This window comes from Oncorhynchus mykiss, chromosome 7 (assembly GCF_057628025.1).
Source record: "Oncorhynchus mykiss isolate SJ-2025 chromosome 7, ASM5762802v1, whole genome shotgun sequence".
Lineage (NCBI taxonomy): Eukaryota > Metazoa > Chordata > Actinopteri > Salmoniformes > Salmonidae > Oncorhynchus > Oncorhynchus mykiss.
Window position 1 is genome coordinate 34359927 of NC_143028.1, and position 17549 is coordinate 34377475.

The window sequence follows — 17549 nt, forward strand, 5'->3', positions numbered from 1 at the left end:
AGATCTGTTTATTTTTTAAATCCTTTATGTAACTAGCCAAGTCAGTTATGAACAAGTTCTTATTTACAATGACTCCCTACACCAGCCAAACCCGGATGACGCTGGGCCAATTGTGCTCCGCCCTATTGGATTCCCAATCCGTCTGTTTGTGATACAGCCTGGAATCAAACCAGGGTGTCTGTAGTGACGCCTCTAGCACTGAGATGCAGTGCCTTAGACCTCTGCGCCACTCGGGCGGTATGCGAATTGTAGTGGGTCTAGGTTGGATTTGCAGATTGACTAACAGGTTTTAGGCTTGGCTAGCTAGCTAGCTAAATGGCTAATGTTTTTGTTTGCAAAAACATCTGGACACAGTACCAGCTATTCTGAGAACATCATTTGAGGAGTTGCCTGAAACGGGAGAAGAATGGCAGATGGAGGAATACAGCAGTGCTGAGACAGAGGGCTCGTAGCGAGGACAACTGGGTACTATTCTGAATTTTGTGTTGAAGAGCTTTCTGGCACCCAGAGCTGCTGAGGCATCACCCAAGTGGGTGCTACACAGACTGGAAGAGAAGTTGTTATACAATTGAGTCTGGTTCCCAGACTTGCCCTCTACAAGATCATCAGCAGACTCCATCACAATAATTTACCATCCTCTGACCAGCTCTCTCCGCTCAAGCCATGACTGAGCCTCTCCATCTTCGGAGGATGCAACTTTCATATTGCTTGTTTGTTTTTTGCTCTTGAAGCGCTTTGAGATTCTATGAAAAGCGCAATAGCAATTTAATTTATTATTATTATAATCAGCAAACAATGTCTCTGGCAGTCCGACTGACGAATTTGGGTTTGGCAGATGCCAGGAGAATGCTACCTGCCCCAAATGCATAGTGCCAACTGTAAAGTTTGATGGAGTAGGAATAATGGTCTGGGGCTGTTTTTCACCGTTCTGGCTCGGCCCCTTAGTTCCAGTGAAGGGACATCTTAACGCAACAGCATATAATGATTCTGTGCATCCAACTTTGTGGCAACAGTTTGGGGAAGCCCTTTCCTGTTTCAGCATGACAATGCCCAGTGCGCAAAGCAAGGTCCATACAGAAACGGTTTGTCGAGTTCGGTGTGGAAGAAATTGACTGGCCCACACAGAGCCTTGACCTCAACCCCATCGAACACCTTTGGGATGAATTAGAATGCCAACTGTGAGCCAGACTAATAGCGCAACATCAGTGACTGAATGGAAGTAATTCCCCACAACAGTGTTCCAACATCTAGCAGAAAGCCTTCCCAAAAGAGTTGAGGCTGTTACAACAGCAAAGGAGGGACCAACTCCATATTAATGCCCGTGACTTTGGAATGAGATGTTTGACGAGCAGGTGTCCACATACTTTTGGCTATATAGTGTGTATATATAGTTTTATAAAGTGCTGAACAATGTAAAATTCTACATTTTTCCTCATACATGTATCAATTTTACATCAATTCCTATTGGCAGGTAAAACCAAAACATACATGAATGTGGCTGTAAATACTACATAAACATTCTCCATCAGCCAGTAATTGGACAAAGTGGAAAGATACACTCTGTGCTACCAATTGGAATTATAATGTATTGTACAAGACACTGACGAAATACCTGGGTTGTATATAACAATATATTCCACTCATTATCTGAATTTCATTGATAAACTGTAAACTGATGAACTTCAAGCAGAGACACAAGCTATACTGTACCAGTTGACAAGTAACATAGAAATGCACAATGTTGTGTGGGGCAGAAATGCCATATAACACCACAGTACGTTTTCACAGTAGCCAACTACTTTACAATACCCCTAATTGGTTTGGACACACCTACTCATTCCAGGGTTTTTCCTTATTTGTACTATTTTCTACTTTGTAGAATAATTGTGAAGACATCAAAACTATGAAATAACACATATGGAATCATGTAGTACCCAAAACAGTGTTAAACAAATCAAAATATATTTTATATTTGAGATTCTTCAAAGTAACCACCCTTTGCCTTGATGACAGCTTTGTACACTCTTGGCATTCTCTCAACCAGCTTCCTACCTGGAATGCATTTCAATTAACAGGTGTGCATTGTTAAAAGTTCATTTGTGGCATTTCTTTCCTTTTTAATTAATGTGTTTCTGCCAATGTGTTGTGTTGTGGCAAGGTAGGGATGATACACAGAAGACGGACCTATTTTGTAAAAGACCAAGTCCATATTATGGCAAAAAATTCTCAAATAAGCAAAGAGAATTGACAGTCCACGGTTACTTTAAGACATGATAGTCAGTCAATCTGGAAAATGTAAACTACTTTGAAAGTTTCTTCAAGTGCAGTCGTAAAAACCATCAAGAGCTATAATGAAACTGTCTCTCATGAGGACCGCCACAGGAAAAGAAGATCCAGAGTTACATCTGCTGCAGAGGATAATTTCATTAGAGTTAACTGCACCTCTGATTACAGCCCAAATAAATGCTTCAAGTAAAAGACACATCTCAACATGATCTATTCAGTGGAGACTGCGTGAATCAGGGCTTCATGGTTGAATTGCTGCAAAGAAACCACTACTAAAGGACACCAATAATAAGAAGAGACTTACTTGAGCCAAGAAACACGACCAATGGACATTAGACAGGTGGAATTCTGTCCTTTGGTCTGATGAGTCCAAATTTGAGATTTTTGGTTCCAACCGCCGTGCATTTGTGAGACGAAGAGTAGTGAACGGATGATCTACGCATGTGTGGTTCCCACCGTGAAGCATGGAGGAGGAGGTGTTATGGTGTGGTTGTGCTTTACTGGTGATTTATTTAGCATTCAAGGAACACTTAACCAGCATGGCTACCACAGCATTCTGCAGCAATATGCCATCCCATCTGGTTTGCGCTTAGTCCCACTATCATTTGTTTTTCAACAGGACAACGACCCAACACTCCTCCAGGCTGTGTAAGGGTTATTTGACCAAAGATGACGATGGCATGCTGCATCAGATGACCTGGCCTCCACAATCACCCGACCTGAACCTAATTGAGATTGTTTGGGAAGACTTGGAACGCAGAGTGAAGGAAAAGAGGCCAACAAGTGCTCAGCATATGTGGGAACTCCTTCAAGACTGTTGGAAAAGCATTCCAGGTGAAGCTGGTTGAGAGAATGCCAAGAGTGCGCAAAACTGTCATCAAGGCAAATGGTGACTGCTATTTGTTTAACACGTTTTTTGGTTACTACATGATTTCATGTGTTATTTCATAGTTTTGATGTCTTCACTCTTATTCTACAATGCTGAAAATAGTAAAAACAAAAAATGTAAAAAAAGAACCCATGAATGAGTAGGTGTGTCAACTTTAGAGTGGTACTATAAAAGGAAAATTAATCTCTAAGACTGACATATTACTCTACATGCGCACAACCTGCTTTTGGATACAAATACAGTGGAGAGAACAAGTATTTGATACACTGCAGGTTTTCCTACTTACAAAGCATGTAGAGGTCTGCCATTTTTATCATAGGTACACTTCAACTGTGAGAGACCGAATCTAAAACAAAAATCCAGAAAATCACATTGTATGATTTTTAAGTAATTAATTTGCATTTTATTGCATGACATAAGTATTTGATCACCTACCAACCAGTAAGAATTCCGGCTCTCACAGACCTGTTAGTTTTTCTTTAAGAAGCCCTCCTGTTCTCCACTCATTACCTGTATTAACTGCACCAGTTTGAAATTGTTACCTGTATAAAAGGCACCTGTCCACACACTCAATCAAACAGACACCAACCTCTCCACAATGGCCAAGACCAGAGAGCTGTGTAAGGACATCAGGGAAAAAAATTGTAGACCTATACAAGGCTGGGATGGGCTACAGGACAATAGGCAAGCAGCTTGGTAAGAAGGCAACTACTGTTGGTGCAATTATTAGAAAATGGAAGAAGTTCAAGATGACGATCAATCCCGCTCGGTAGGGGCTCCATGCAAGATCTCACCTCGTGGGGCATCAATGATCATGAGGAAGGTGAGGGATCAGCCCAGAACTACATGGCAGGACCTGGTCAATGACCTGAAGAGAGCTGGAACCACAGTCTCAAAGAAAACCATTAGTAACACACTATGCCGTCATGGATTAAAATCCTGCAGCGCACGCAAGGTCATCCTGCTCAAGCCAGCGCATGTCCAGGCCCGTCTGAAGTTTGCCAATGACCATCTGGATGATCCAGAGGAGGATTGGGAGAAGGTCATGTGGTCTGATGAGACAAAAATGTAGCTTTTTGGATTAAACTCCACTCGCCGTGTTTGGAGGAAGAAGGATGAGTACAACCCCAAGAACACCATCCCAACCGTGAAGCATGGTGGTGGAAACATCATTCTTTGGGGATGCTTTTCTGCAAAGGGGACAGGACGACTGCACCGTGTTGAGGGGAGGATGGATGGGGCCATGTATCACAAGATCTTGGCCAACAACCTCCTTCCCTCAGTAAGAGCATTGAAGATGGGTTGTGGCTGGTTGTGTCTTCCAGCATGACAACGACCCGAAACACACAGCCAGGGCAACTAAGGAGTGGCTCCGTAAGAAGCATCTCAAGTTCCTGGAGTGGCCTAGCCAGTCTCCAGACCTGAACCCAATAGAAAATCTTTGGAGGGAGCTGAAAGTCGGTATTGCCCAGCGACAGCCCCGAAACCTGAAGGATCTGGAGAAGGTCTGTATGGAGGAGTGGGCCAAAATCCTTGCTGCAGTGTGTGCAAACCTGGTCAAGAACTACAGGAAACGTATGATCTCTAATTGCAAACAAAGGTTTCTGTACCAAATATTAAGTTCTGCTTTTCTGATGTATCAAATACTTATGTCATGCAATAAAATGCAAATTAATTACTTAAAATCATACAATGTGATTTTCTGGATTTTTGTGATAGATTCCGTCTCTCACAGTTGGAATGTACCTATGATAACAATTACAGACCTCTACATGCTTTGTAAGTAGGAAAACCTGCAATATCGGCAGTGTATCAAATACTTGTTCTCCCCACTGTATATATTTTTTATAAATTGCATGTCAAATACTGTATGGAATTTACTTAGACTGTCCATTTTGTCATTTTATCATTATTTGATATATTGCTATCAAAACTAAATGTTCTCATGGTATTTCACTGAAAACTTTGATTTTAAATGAATGGCGCTGGGGTGAAATATGTGTGAAACCCCAAAGAATGCACAATCAAAGGTTCTGAACATAGGGGTCATTTACAAGTGTCATCTGTCCTAACAAGTGCCTATTTTATTCCTGTTCATTAAAGCCCAATAATAAGCATAGGTTGATTTAAAATACAGTCCCAGGCAAAAGTTACGGTCTGAGTGTGCAATATTAACCAGGAAGAAGCCATTACACCTCAGTGTTGAAGATCATTCAAACTACTCATGTTTTATGCATTTTGTAAGTGACATATCTTTTTTGTTTGTTTTCAGCATGAAAGAGTGTCCAGGTAAGCTGCTTTCATCTCAGCTCACTTTCTCAAAGATTTTCACTACCAGGCGTTCATGCATATCCTAACAGCCATTGGTCAACTTTATTACTCAGGCCTCCTTTGCAACTGACCTTTTTATTACAATTCGGCTCAAAAGGTCGCAGTTGTAAATGAGAACTTGTTCTCAACTAGCCTACCTGGTTAAATAGAGGTGAAATATAAAGTATATTGTTGATCAAGCTCTGGCACAGTGAAGTAGTTTCAGTCATTTGTTATCTTTACCTCAGACTGGACTCGTCTGGTGCTTACGACCGAGAAGCGTATGACGCTCGCAGGGAAAACAGAATGGCAGCTCGGAAAAAGGCTGAGGAAGAGGCAGGATGCACTGACTATAAGAAGGTAACCTGTAATGTAAAATTCTCTAACAGTTAAAGCTAGCAAACTGGCGTAGGTAGCTAATGATCTGTTGTGACATCTGTTATGTCATGATAATGAAAGTATTATGTAGCCTTTATGACAGAGGGTTCAAGTAAAGTGTAGTAGTAAAATACTGTGGCATGTTATGATATTCTGTGTCTGTTTGCTGTTGCATCTTTTATATTGCAGATGTACGAGGAGGCCATGTCTACAAATGAGAGACTCAAGTCCCGGCTTCAGGGCAGCAAACAGGAGCTGGTGTTGGTGCAGACTCAGCTGGAGAAAGTCACACAGGTGATTATCCCTAACTGGTATTCATCCGCCACACAAAGTAGTTCAAACCATCTCAAAATCAAATAACACGGATGAAAATGACCAGATTGCAGAAGAGTCCAATGAATACGTACACTACATGGTATGTGGACACCTGCTCGTCGAACATCTCATTCCGAAATCATGGGCATTAATATGGAATTGGTCCCCCTTTGCTGCTATAACAGCCTCCACTCTTCTGGGAAAGGTTTCCACTCGACGTTGGAACATTGCTGCGGGGACTTGCTTCCATTCAGCAACGAACATTAGTGACGTCTGGCACTAATGTTGGGTGATTAGGCCTGGCTCACAGTCAGCGTTCCAAAGGTGTTTGACGGGGTTGAGGTCAGGGCTCTGTGCGGGCCAGTCAATTTCTTCCACACCGATCTCGACAAACCATTTCTATTATCATGATGAAACAGGAAAGCGCCTTCCCCAAACTGTTGCCACAAAGTTGGAAGCGCAGAATTGTCTAGAATGTCATTGTATGCTGTTGCATTAAGATATACCTTCACTGGAACAAATGCGCCCACTGTAGCACGAACCATGAAAAACAGCCCCAGAACATTACATTATTCTTCTTCCATCAAACTTTACATTTAGCACTATGCATTGGGGCAGGTAGAGTTCTCCTGGCATCCGCCAAACCCAGATTCGTCCGCCATACTGCCAGATGGTGAAGCGTGATTCATCACTCCAGAGAACCCGTTTCCGCCAATGGCGGCGAGGTTTACACAACTTCAGCCAAAGCTTTGCATTGCACATGGTGATCTTAGGCTTATATGCGGCTGCTCGGCCACGGAAACTAATTTCATGAAGCTCCCGACAAATAGTTTCTGTGCTGACGTTTGGTACTCGGTGGTGAGTGTTGCAAACGAGGACAGACGAATGTTACGAGTTACACGCTTCAGCACTCGGCGATCCCGTTCTGTGAGCTTGTGTGGCCTACCTCTTCAAGGCAGAGCCGTTGTTGCTCCTAGACGTTTCCACACGAACAGTACTTACAGTTGACCGGGGCAACTCCAGCAGGGCAGAAATTTGACCAACTGACTTGTTGGAAAGGTGGCATCCTATGACGGTGCCACGTTGAAAGTCACGGAGGTCTTCAGTAGGGGCCATTCTACTGTCAATGTTTGTCTTTCGAGACTGCATGACTGTGTGCTCAATTTTATATCTGTCAGCAACAGGTGTGACTGAAATAGCTTAATCCACTAATTTGAAGGGGTGCCCACATACTTGTAGTGTATTTATTTATTTATTTTTATTTGACCTTTATTTAACTAGGCAAGTCAGTTAAGAACAAATTCTTATTTTCAATGACGGCCTAGGAACAGTGGGTTAACTGCCTGTTCAGGGGCAGAACGACAGATTTGTACCTTGTCAGCTCGGGGGTTTGAACTTGCAACCTTCCGGTTACTAGTCCAACGCTCTAACCACTAGGCTACCCTGGGCGGTTGTGCCATATCATGACTTATCATTGTGATTCCCAACTTACAGTTCTTGTCAAATACAATGTGGAGTAACTCTTCCAAATCCTATTACATGGACCACTGCACAATAAAATCAGGAAAGATGCAGGAGTGAGAACCATGACAGATTATGCAAGTAAAAGGCATTGGATTATTCCCAGAGAAATGCTTGGGAATTGGTATTTTTGAAGTACAGTACCATGTTTTTTTTCAAAGGTAAATATTGAAGAGTTTTGTTCCAAAAAACGTTATGTCCACAAATCTTTCACAATTGTGTTTTTTAAAAAAAATAAATGATTGCTTATGACTTACCGTCATGTGTGGGTAAAATATTACTGTTCTCAGATTTTTTTTTATTCATAGATTTTAATTGTGTATTAAAATGGCTTTTGTTGCAAAACTCTAATTATCCATTGTTTAGCTGGAATGGAATGTTCGTATCCTGTGATATGTGGTTGTCTCTCACCAAGCAATCTTAAGATGAATGAATCACTCTGGATAAGAGCATCTGCTAAAAATGGCAAATGTAAATATTTTATATACATACCTCATATTACTTTATTGATACATTTAAAAATATATATATATATATTTTATATTAATGTCAGAAATGTATAATTTGTAAATTTCTCCTTAAAATTACTTGTCACATTTGACTGTGTAAAACCTACAAGTAATACTTATTTGTCTGAGTGAGGCTCAGGTGGATATTTAGTGTTTTGCAACAAAACATGATTATTTGTCTCCCTGAAATGAAACTTTCAAGTGATACTGTAGATTTCAAGCAAATACATTTCTGTCATGAACAAACACAAATCACTTTAATAAGTTCTTTAACCCTATTCTCAACCGGTTGGTTGAGCATGTTTTTTGACAATGGATATAGAACTAGATATGAAAAAAATCTTCATTTGAACTTGGATGTTCGTCTCCCCAGCCCTCCTGCACCAATTAACATAATTTGTAACCTTTTGGGTTGCTGCAGTTCAGTGTTGTGGCACTCTAACTTTGGCCAATAAGAGGACTGTAAGAAAACTCAATCAGTCACCAAAGACATGGGATAAAAGGTAGGAATTCAGTTGTTGAGGAATGAATATTGCATAATTCCTGTTAGGAATAAGAATATGGTAAATAGTAATACAAAAAATGCTATAATAGAAAACTACTCTTTGTTCCGTTATTTGGGAACCATGATGGAAACGTGTACAGTAGCTAATTTGAAATTCAAGAAAAACACTTTGGGTGATATTGCACTACAAACCACGTGAAAATGTTAAATGTAATTAACTGTACACTTTTGGTCACACAAAATTACCATAATGTGTCCAAATTTGACATCAGCCCTCATTTAACATTGCCTACCTACCCATGAAAGCAGAACTAAAGTAATTTCTGTTAGGCAAATTGCCCTTCTAATGTGCCATTGCTAATACGATCATCTCTAGGCTTCTCAACCGCTAGGTAGAGCTCTAATTTCCAAATTAAACAAAGTTGAACCAGGCCAAACCATTCGGACACTACAGACATTTCATTTTTCTGTGAGAAGACCGATTTTCAGGTTCTCATTAACTAACAAACACCACTGTAGCTCGGCCACCTTCCACTTCAGATTCGGAAGGCCGCCATAGGCAGATGCGGTGGAAGGTGGCCAAGCTACAGCTGTGTTTGATATCTCTAGCTTAAACTGACAGATTTTGATGGGGGTTTTCTTATGTTACTTAGATTGACTCACAGGTGAGTCAATAAACTCCATCTGAAAATGGATATATAGCGTTTTGGATTTAAACTCTTCATATGAGAAATGTTTGCTGTTTCAGGGATTGTTCTCATTGTCACTATTTTAACCTTGGACTTTTGTATTGCAGAGAAAGATCACAATGACTGAGAGGTCCAATGAGAGGTCCATGCTTGAGAAAGAAAAACGGGTGAGATCCTCATTTCACAAGATGTTTGCCTATGCAGTTTCTGTTTATTTCTCTCTTGTTCTGGTACAACATGTCTATTTGATTATATTTTGTTTTATTAGTTCATGTCATGGTCAGGCTGATAGCCCTGTCATGTTTAGTCTCATTGTGGCTTGTGTCATCTCTTCTCTGTAGGAAACACGTGTCCTTCAGAAGAAGATATCAGACATGGAAGATGAAGTGAAGGTATCTGTCCAGAATTCATCAATTTCCTCTAGATATGGACCAGCTGCAAAATCCCAATTTGTTATATATTGTACAAATTCATGAAAACAAAAATGTGCTTTTTGGTCTTAATTGAAGGTAAGGGTTAGGCATACGGTTGAGAGGGTTAGGTGTAAAATTTCATAACTTTGTGGCTGTGCCAGCTAGTGACTACCCTACAGAGCTGCCTCCAGTACGAGTCATCCCAAGATGGCGCAATATGGGGCCGACAGAGATGGTCGTCTCACTTCTAGTCCTTAGGAAATCATGCAGTATTTTAAATTGTTAAAATTTATTATTTCTTACGTTGTTAGAGCAGAAAATCTTAAGTGTTGTTACATACAGCCGGGAAGAACTATTGGATATCAAAGCGACGTCAACTTACCAACATTATGACCAGGAATACAACTTTCCCAAAGTGGATCCTTTGTTCGCACCACCACACAGGACATTGGATCTGATTCCAGAGGCCGACCCAAAACAACGACGCCGCAGAAGATGTAGACGGAGCTGCCTCCTGGTCAGACTTTGAAGGCGAGCACACCACTCACCGATTACGAGTATATTTCTTGCCAATGTCCAGTCTCTAGATAACAAGATAGACGAGATTAGGGCAAGGGTTGCTTTCCAAAGAGACATCTGGGATTGTAACATTCTCTGTTTCACAGAAACATGGCTCTCTCGGAATATGTTGTCGGAGTCGGTACAGCCACCGGGATTCTTTATGCGTTGCGTCGACGGAATCTTTCTGGGAAAAAGGGCGGGGGTGTATGCTTCATAATTAACGACTCATGGTGTAATTATAACAACATACAGGAACTCAAGTCCTTTTTTTTCACCTGACCTAGAATTCCTTTATCAAATGCCGACCATATTATCTCCCAAGAGAATTCTTGTTGGTTATTGTCACAGCTGTGTATATCCCCCCACAAGCTGATACCACAACCGCCCTCAAGGAACTTCACTGGACTGGAAACCATATGTCCTGAGGTTGCATTTATTGTAGCTGGGAATTTTAACAAAGCAAATTTGAGAACAAGACTACCTAAATCCAATCAACATATTGATTGTAACACTCGTGCGGGCAATACACTGGATCACTGCTATTCTAACTTCCGCGATGCATACAAGGCCCTCCCCCACCCTTCTGCAAATATGACCATGACTCCATTTTGCTCCTACCATCCTATAGGCAGAAACTCAAACAGGATGTACTCGTGACTATGCAATGCTGGTCTGACCAATCGAAATCCACCCCTCAAGATTGTTTTGATCACACAGACTGGGAATTGTTCCGGGCAGCCTCAGAGAATAACATTGATTTATACTCTGATTCAGTGAGTGAGTTTATAAGGAAGTGCATTAGATAATGTTGTACCCATTGTGACTATTAAAACCTATCCTAACCAGAAACTGTGGATAGATGGTGGCATTCGCGCAAAACTGAAAACGCGAACTACCGCATTTTAACCATGGAAAGATGACTGGGAATATGGCAGAATATAAACCGTGTAGTTATACCCTCCAAGGCAATCAAACAAGCAACATATTGGTATAGGGACAAAGTGGAGTCGCAATTCAAAGGCTCAGGCACGAGACATATGTGGCAGGGTCTACAGGAAATTATGGACTAAAAAAAGAGAGCCAGCCATGTCACGGACACCGACGTCTTGCTTCCAGACAAAGTAAACACCTTCTTTGCTCTATTTGAGGATAATACAGTGTCACCGAAGCAACCCGCTATCAAGGACTGTGGCCTCCCCCCTTCTCTGTGGCCGATGTGAGTATGACATTTAAACGTGTTAACCCTCACAAGGCTGCCGGCCCAGACAGAATCCCTAGCCGCGTCCTCAGAGCATGCACAGACCAGCTGGCTGGTGTGTTTAAATACATATTCAATCTCTCCCTATCCCAGTCTGCTGTCCCCACATGCTTCAAGATGGCTACCATTGTTCCTGTACCCAAGAAGGCAAACATAACTGAACTAAATGATTATCACCCAGTAGCACTCACTTCTGTCATTATGAAGTGCTTTGGGAGACTAGTCAAGGATCATATCACTTCAACCTTACCTGCCACCCTAGACCCACTTCAATTTGCACACCGCCCCAATAGGTCCACAGACGATGCAATCGCCTTCACACTGCACACTGCCCTATCCCATCTGGACAAGAGGAATACCTATGTAATGCTGTTCATTGGCTGCAGCTCAGCTTTCAACACCATAGTACCCTCCAAGCTTGTCATTAAGCTTGAGAGCATGGGTCTCAACCCCGCCCTGTGCAATTGTAGGAAACATCATCTCCACTTCTGTGATCCTCAACACTGGGGCCCCACAAGGGTGCATGCTCATCCCCCTCCTGTACTCCCTGTTCACCCATGACTGCGTGACCATGTACAATTCCAACTCAGTCATTAAGTTTGCAGATGACACAACAGTAGTAGGCTTGATTTCCAACAATGAAGAAACAGCCTACAGGGAGTGTGGTGTAAGGAAATCAATCTCACTCAACGTCAACAAAACAAAACAAAGGAGTTGATCGTGGACTTCAATAAACAGCAGAGGGAGCACACCCCCCATCCACATTAACGGGACAGCAGTGGCGAAGGTGGCAATTTTAAGTTCCTTATCGTACACATCACGGACAAACTGAAATGGTCCACCCACACAGACATTTTGGGTGAAGGAGGCTGAAGAAATGTAGCTTGTCACCTAAAACCCTCACAAACTTTTACAGATGCACAATTGAGAGCATCTTATCGGGCTGTATCACTTCCTGGTATGGCAACCGCAAGGATCTCCAGAGGGTGGTGTGGTCTGCACAACGCATCACCAGGGGTAAACTACCTGCACCCCAGGATACATACAGCACCTGATGTCACAGGAAGGCCTAAAAGATCATCAAGGACAGCAACCACCTGAGCCACTGCCTATTTACCCCGCTACCATCCAGAAGGCAAGGTCAGTACAAGTGCATCAAAGCTGGGACAGAGAGACTGAAAAACAGATTCTATCTTAAGGCCATCAAACTGTTCAACAGCTGACACAGAGACGCTGCAGCCTACATACAGCCTCAAAATCATTGGCCACTTTAATAACTGGATCACTAGTCACTTTAATAATGTGTACATATCTTGCATTACTCATATCTAGATAGTGTATTTTATACCATCTATTGCATCTTGTCAATGCCGCTCTGTCATCTCTCATCCATATATTTATATGTACATATTCTTATTCCATCCCTTTACTTAGATTTGTGTGTATTAGGTAGTTGTGGAATTGTTAGATTACTTGTTTAATATTACTGCACTGTCGGATCTTGAAGCACAAGCATTTCACTACACTCGCATTAACCTGTTGAATGTAGGGGGCAGTATTTTGATGTTTGGAAGAAATACGTACCCAAATGAAACTGCCTATTTCTCAGGTCAGAATCTAGAATACGCATATAATTGTCAGATTAGTATAGAAAACACTCTACAGTTTCCAAAACTGTCAAAATATTGTCTATGAGTATAACATAACTGATATTGCAGGCGAGAACCTGAGGAAAATCCAACCCGGAAGTGCTGTTTTTCCTTAAAGCTCTCTGTTCCATTGCCTGCCTTCGCTCCGTTTAAAGGGATATCAACCAGATTCCTTTTCCTATGGCTTCCCCATGGTGTGAACAGTCTTTAGACATAGTTTCAGGCTTTTATTTTGAAAAATGAGCGAGAAAGATCACATCGCGTCATTGGATGGCTGGGTGCCAGCAGCGTTTTGCATGCGCAACAGCGTGGAGCAGGCATTTTCTCTCTCTCTCCTATTGAAGAAGCTACAGTCCCGGTTGAAACATTATTGATTATATACTGTAAAAACAACCTGAGGATTGATTATAAAAAAACGTTTGACCTGTCTCTACGAACTTTACGGATTCTATTTGGAATTTTCGTCTGCTCGGTCGTGACCGCTCGAGCCTGTGGATTTCTGAACATAACGTGCCAACCAAATGGAGGTATTTTGGATATAAAAATAATCTTTATGGAACAAAAGGAACATTTATTGTGTAACTGGAAGTCTCGTGAGTGCAAACACCTGAAGATTATCAAAGGTAAGCGATTCATTTTATTGCTTTTCTGACTTTCGTGACCAATCTACTTGGCTGCAAGCTGTTTAACGTTTTGTCTGCTGAGAGAGATGTCCTTACATAAACGCTTGGTATGCTTTCGCCGAAAAGCTTTTTTGAAATCTGACATGCCAGGTGGATTAACAACAAGCTAATCTGCGTTTTGATATATTGCACTTGTGATTTCATGAAAATTAAATATTTTTTGTAATTTAATTTGAATTTGCCGTTTTACAATTCAGCGGATATTGACAAAAATGATCCCGGTAACGGGATGGGTGCATCAAGAATTAACGTCTGCTAACCAAATGTATGTGACCAATAAAATGTGATTAAACTTGGTAAATACCAACCTGCTTGAATTTACCGAATTGATACCGAGAGTTGTTCATTGTTTGACCAATTCAGGGCCCTTTTCTTGCAGCTTATTGCCAGCTCTTGTCTCTCTTGAGAATATTTCCAATAGACTAAACTGAGCCACAGCAGAGACAGAACATATTCCCAAAACACACTCTCCACAGAGGTCCAGTTATCACAAAGCTGCCCTGCAGACAAATGGAGAACAAGAACTATCAGGAGATGCTCTGGGATGTGACTTGGTACTATAGTGTTACTGTCTATCAAATGGCACCCAATTCCCTATAATGCACTCCTTTGTGATATTCTAAGATGACATCGTTTGTCAACCATTATGCCCTGTTGGCTGTGGCTTGTAAGAGTGCTTTGATTTGATATTCATCGAGTGAGCAAGCCATTAGTATTTGCCTGCATTCACTACAAACACAAGTATCTGCAGTGTTCCATACACGAGGGTACAGACAACAACCTCTTATTATCTCTGAATGAGAGCTCTCAATAAAGATGGAACACTGAACTGAATATATAATATCTCTGTGGGCAAACACTGTGGGGCCATACTTGCGAACATAAGCAACCATTTACATTTAAATGTGTTCTCCAGCTCAAAATGCGTATCAGCCAATGAAAGGCATTGATTTACTTGCATGTGATAGAACGCATAATTGTAGCTGGTCCTATCAGATAACATGGCACACGTTAGCACATAACATGGCACACGTTAGCTCTATGCTAACTTTTTCATTAGCCTATGAAAGATCTTAAACTTTATATCCACCAACCAATGGCATTTCTTAAAATAGGTCAACCCTGGCCACTAGAGAGAATTTAAACCTACAAATTCAAGGTGTACTTGTTACATTGGTCTGTAACAAAATGTCATGTGTCAATATTGAACTGATGCATCCTTGACTAGGCTACAAGTGATAGACAACATTTTCACACACGACAAATTCCCAAATTTTTGTTGATCAATTTCACACATAAATGAGGTCCTTACAATGTGTAAGTTTATTGTACATCATTAAATCATCGCTTCTCTGTGGTACATACTGCTAAAGCGGTTGACTTGGAATCGATAGTGCACTTTAACCGTGGGTTTGATTCCCCCTCGCTTTTTGGTTGAGGAAAACACTGTTCACTGCCAGTCCTTATGCTCAATTCAAAACGCATGTGACGAAGTGGATGATTATAACAATGCATAGCGTTTAGCCTGCATGTAAGTGTACCCTACAAAACAATGTCATAATGACAGCCAACTGTCTTCCAACATTGACTGTTGATTTTGAGTCCTGCAAACTTCTTTAAAATAACTACAATACTGCCATCTGTAGGATGATAACGAGAGTGCACATTACCTGATGTACACTTTGTAATGCTCATGTTTTTTTTGCGTAAAATATCGCATATATGCTGAAGTAGATGATTAAAAATGCCTTAATTTAGGTGTACACATCCATGTAATATAGCCTATTCAATGTGATTATTAGACACCGGAACTGAGTACCGGCACCACAAATTTGTGCAGTTCCTGCACCTAAATATAAAGAGTACCGGCACACAAAATAAATACCGGCACACAAAATAAATACCGGCACTTATTTTAGTCCGAGTCAAGAACTCCACACTAACATAATAAATGGAAATAAACATTTCAGAGGGGCGAGTGGACTCATCCGAGATTCGAACCCTTCCACCATCTGCGACAATTACGTGGACTAGGCACTTTACACAGAGAGTAATTTGACCAGTGGGTCAAATACATGATAGTTGCTTTGATTATCAGAACATTATTTTGGACGTAGGTATGTTAAGGAACATGTCCAACTACTTCAATTATTTTAATTGGCTGATGCACTTGTGCCAGGATATAAATCAGTGCCACCTGTTGAAGTTAGCATAGGGCTTATGTGTGGGACAAGCTACAATTGAGAATTTGTCACAATAAATCAAATCAAACTTTATTTGTCACATGCGCCGAATACAACAAGTGTAGACCTTACTGTGAAATGCTTACTTTAAAAGCCCTTAAACAACAGTGCAGTTCAAAAAGAGTTAAGAAATGATTTACCAAATAAACTAAAGCAAAAAATAATAAAAAGTAACATAATAACGAGGCTATATTTATTTCACCTTTATTTAACCAGGTAGGCAAGTTGAGAACAAGTTCTCATTTACAATTGCGACCTGGCCAACATACAGGGAGTAGCAGTACCGAGTCAGTGTGCAGGGGTACAGGTTAGTTGAGGAAATTTGTACATGTAGGTAGTGGTCAAAGTCAACGATTTTAATTGGCTAATACACATTTTGAGCTGGAGAACCCATTTAACTAAATGGTTGCTTATGTTTTCAAGTATGGCCCCAGTTCACTCGGAGGAGAGAGGGGTGATGAATGTGTCAGTCATTGTCATTTGTTCTGTATATCACACTTGGACTAGAGTTTTTTTTTTTTTGTAAATCAGCTTGATTTGGTATACTTTAAACTTTTAGCTTTCCCTTTAACAAACAGTACAGCACCTAGATGTTATGTTTCAGTAACCCCTGCCCTAACCCTCCTCTGTTTGCTCTGTTTGCTTGTTGTCTGCTGTCCTCCACAGATCCAGACAGAGCTGCAGAATGAGAACCAGAGACTGAAGGACGAGAACGGAGCCTTAATCCGGGTCATCAGTAAACTGTCCAAGTGAGAGGAAGAGGATGATCCAATAATTATTTCCAATTTTTACCCCAACTACACCATCACCAACCACCAACCACCGCTACATTCAAATCATGACAGGAATGACAGATGGGCGCCAACTTTAAATCCTTTTTTGATGCCCCTTTCACCTTTCTCCTCTGTTGATGGTTGTATTGTACACAGATAGTTCACACACAGTTAGCATATTAGCATTTTTTTTTTAAATGTATTTATGGATTGTTATGATGCATACTCATATCGTCACAGCACATTATACTGTACGAATGTCTACGAAGGTTTAATCTATGAACTGGTGTAACAGTTGGTATATTATGATGTTCCAAGTAACTAAATTACATTTCATGTTTATTTTTAAACTGCACCAGCTGAAAAGTCTCCTGAGCCTTGTATAAATGATTTATAATCCTTTTCGACGCTGCAATCCAATGCAATCTCTTGTATGCACTGTCACCAAATGGTCATGTGTGGTAATGCATCTTACCGCAGAGGCCTACAGTATGTATGACATGATCGACAACCAGGGTTGGTACACATTTGTAAGCACTAATAAAGCAGGTAAAGATTATATGGAGA

At 41.1% G+C, this 17549-nt stretch overlaps 1 protein-coding gene across 1 annotated transcript in view; it reads left to right on the forward strand.

Moving 5' to 3' along the window:
- Positions 1-17541, forward strand: part of LOC110527739 (protein phosphatase 1 regulatory subunit 12B) — a 36498-nt gene extending 18957 nt beyond the window's left edge. The window contains exons 2-7 of the mRNA XM_021609216.3: positions 5448-5464; positions 5734-5845; positions 6053-6157; positions 9510-9569; positions 9744-9794; positions 16876-17541. Of these exons, the coding sequence (XP_021464891.1) occupies positions 5448-5464; positions 5734-5845; positions 6053-6157; positions 9510-9569; positions 9744-9794; positions 16876-16962 (432 nt within the window). The 3' untranslated portion in view covers positions 16963-17541. The remainder of the gene's footprint in view (positions 1-5447; positions 5465-5733; positions 5846-6052; positions 6158-9509; positions 9570-9743; positions 9795-16875) is intronic.
- Positions 17542-17549: the final 8 nt, after the last annotated feature.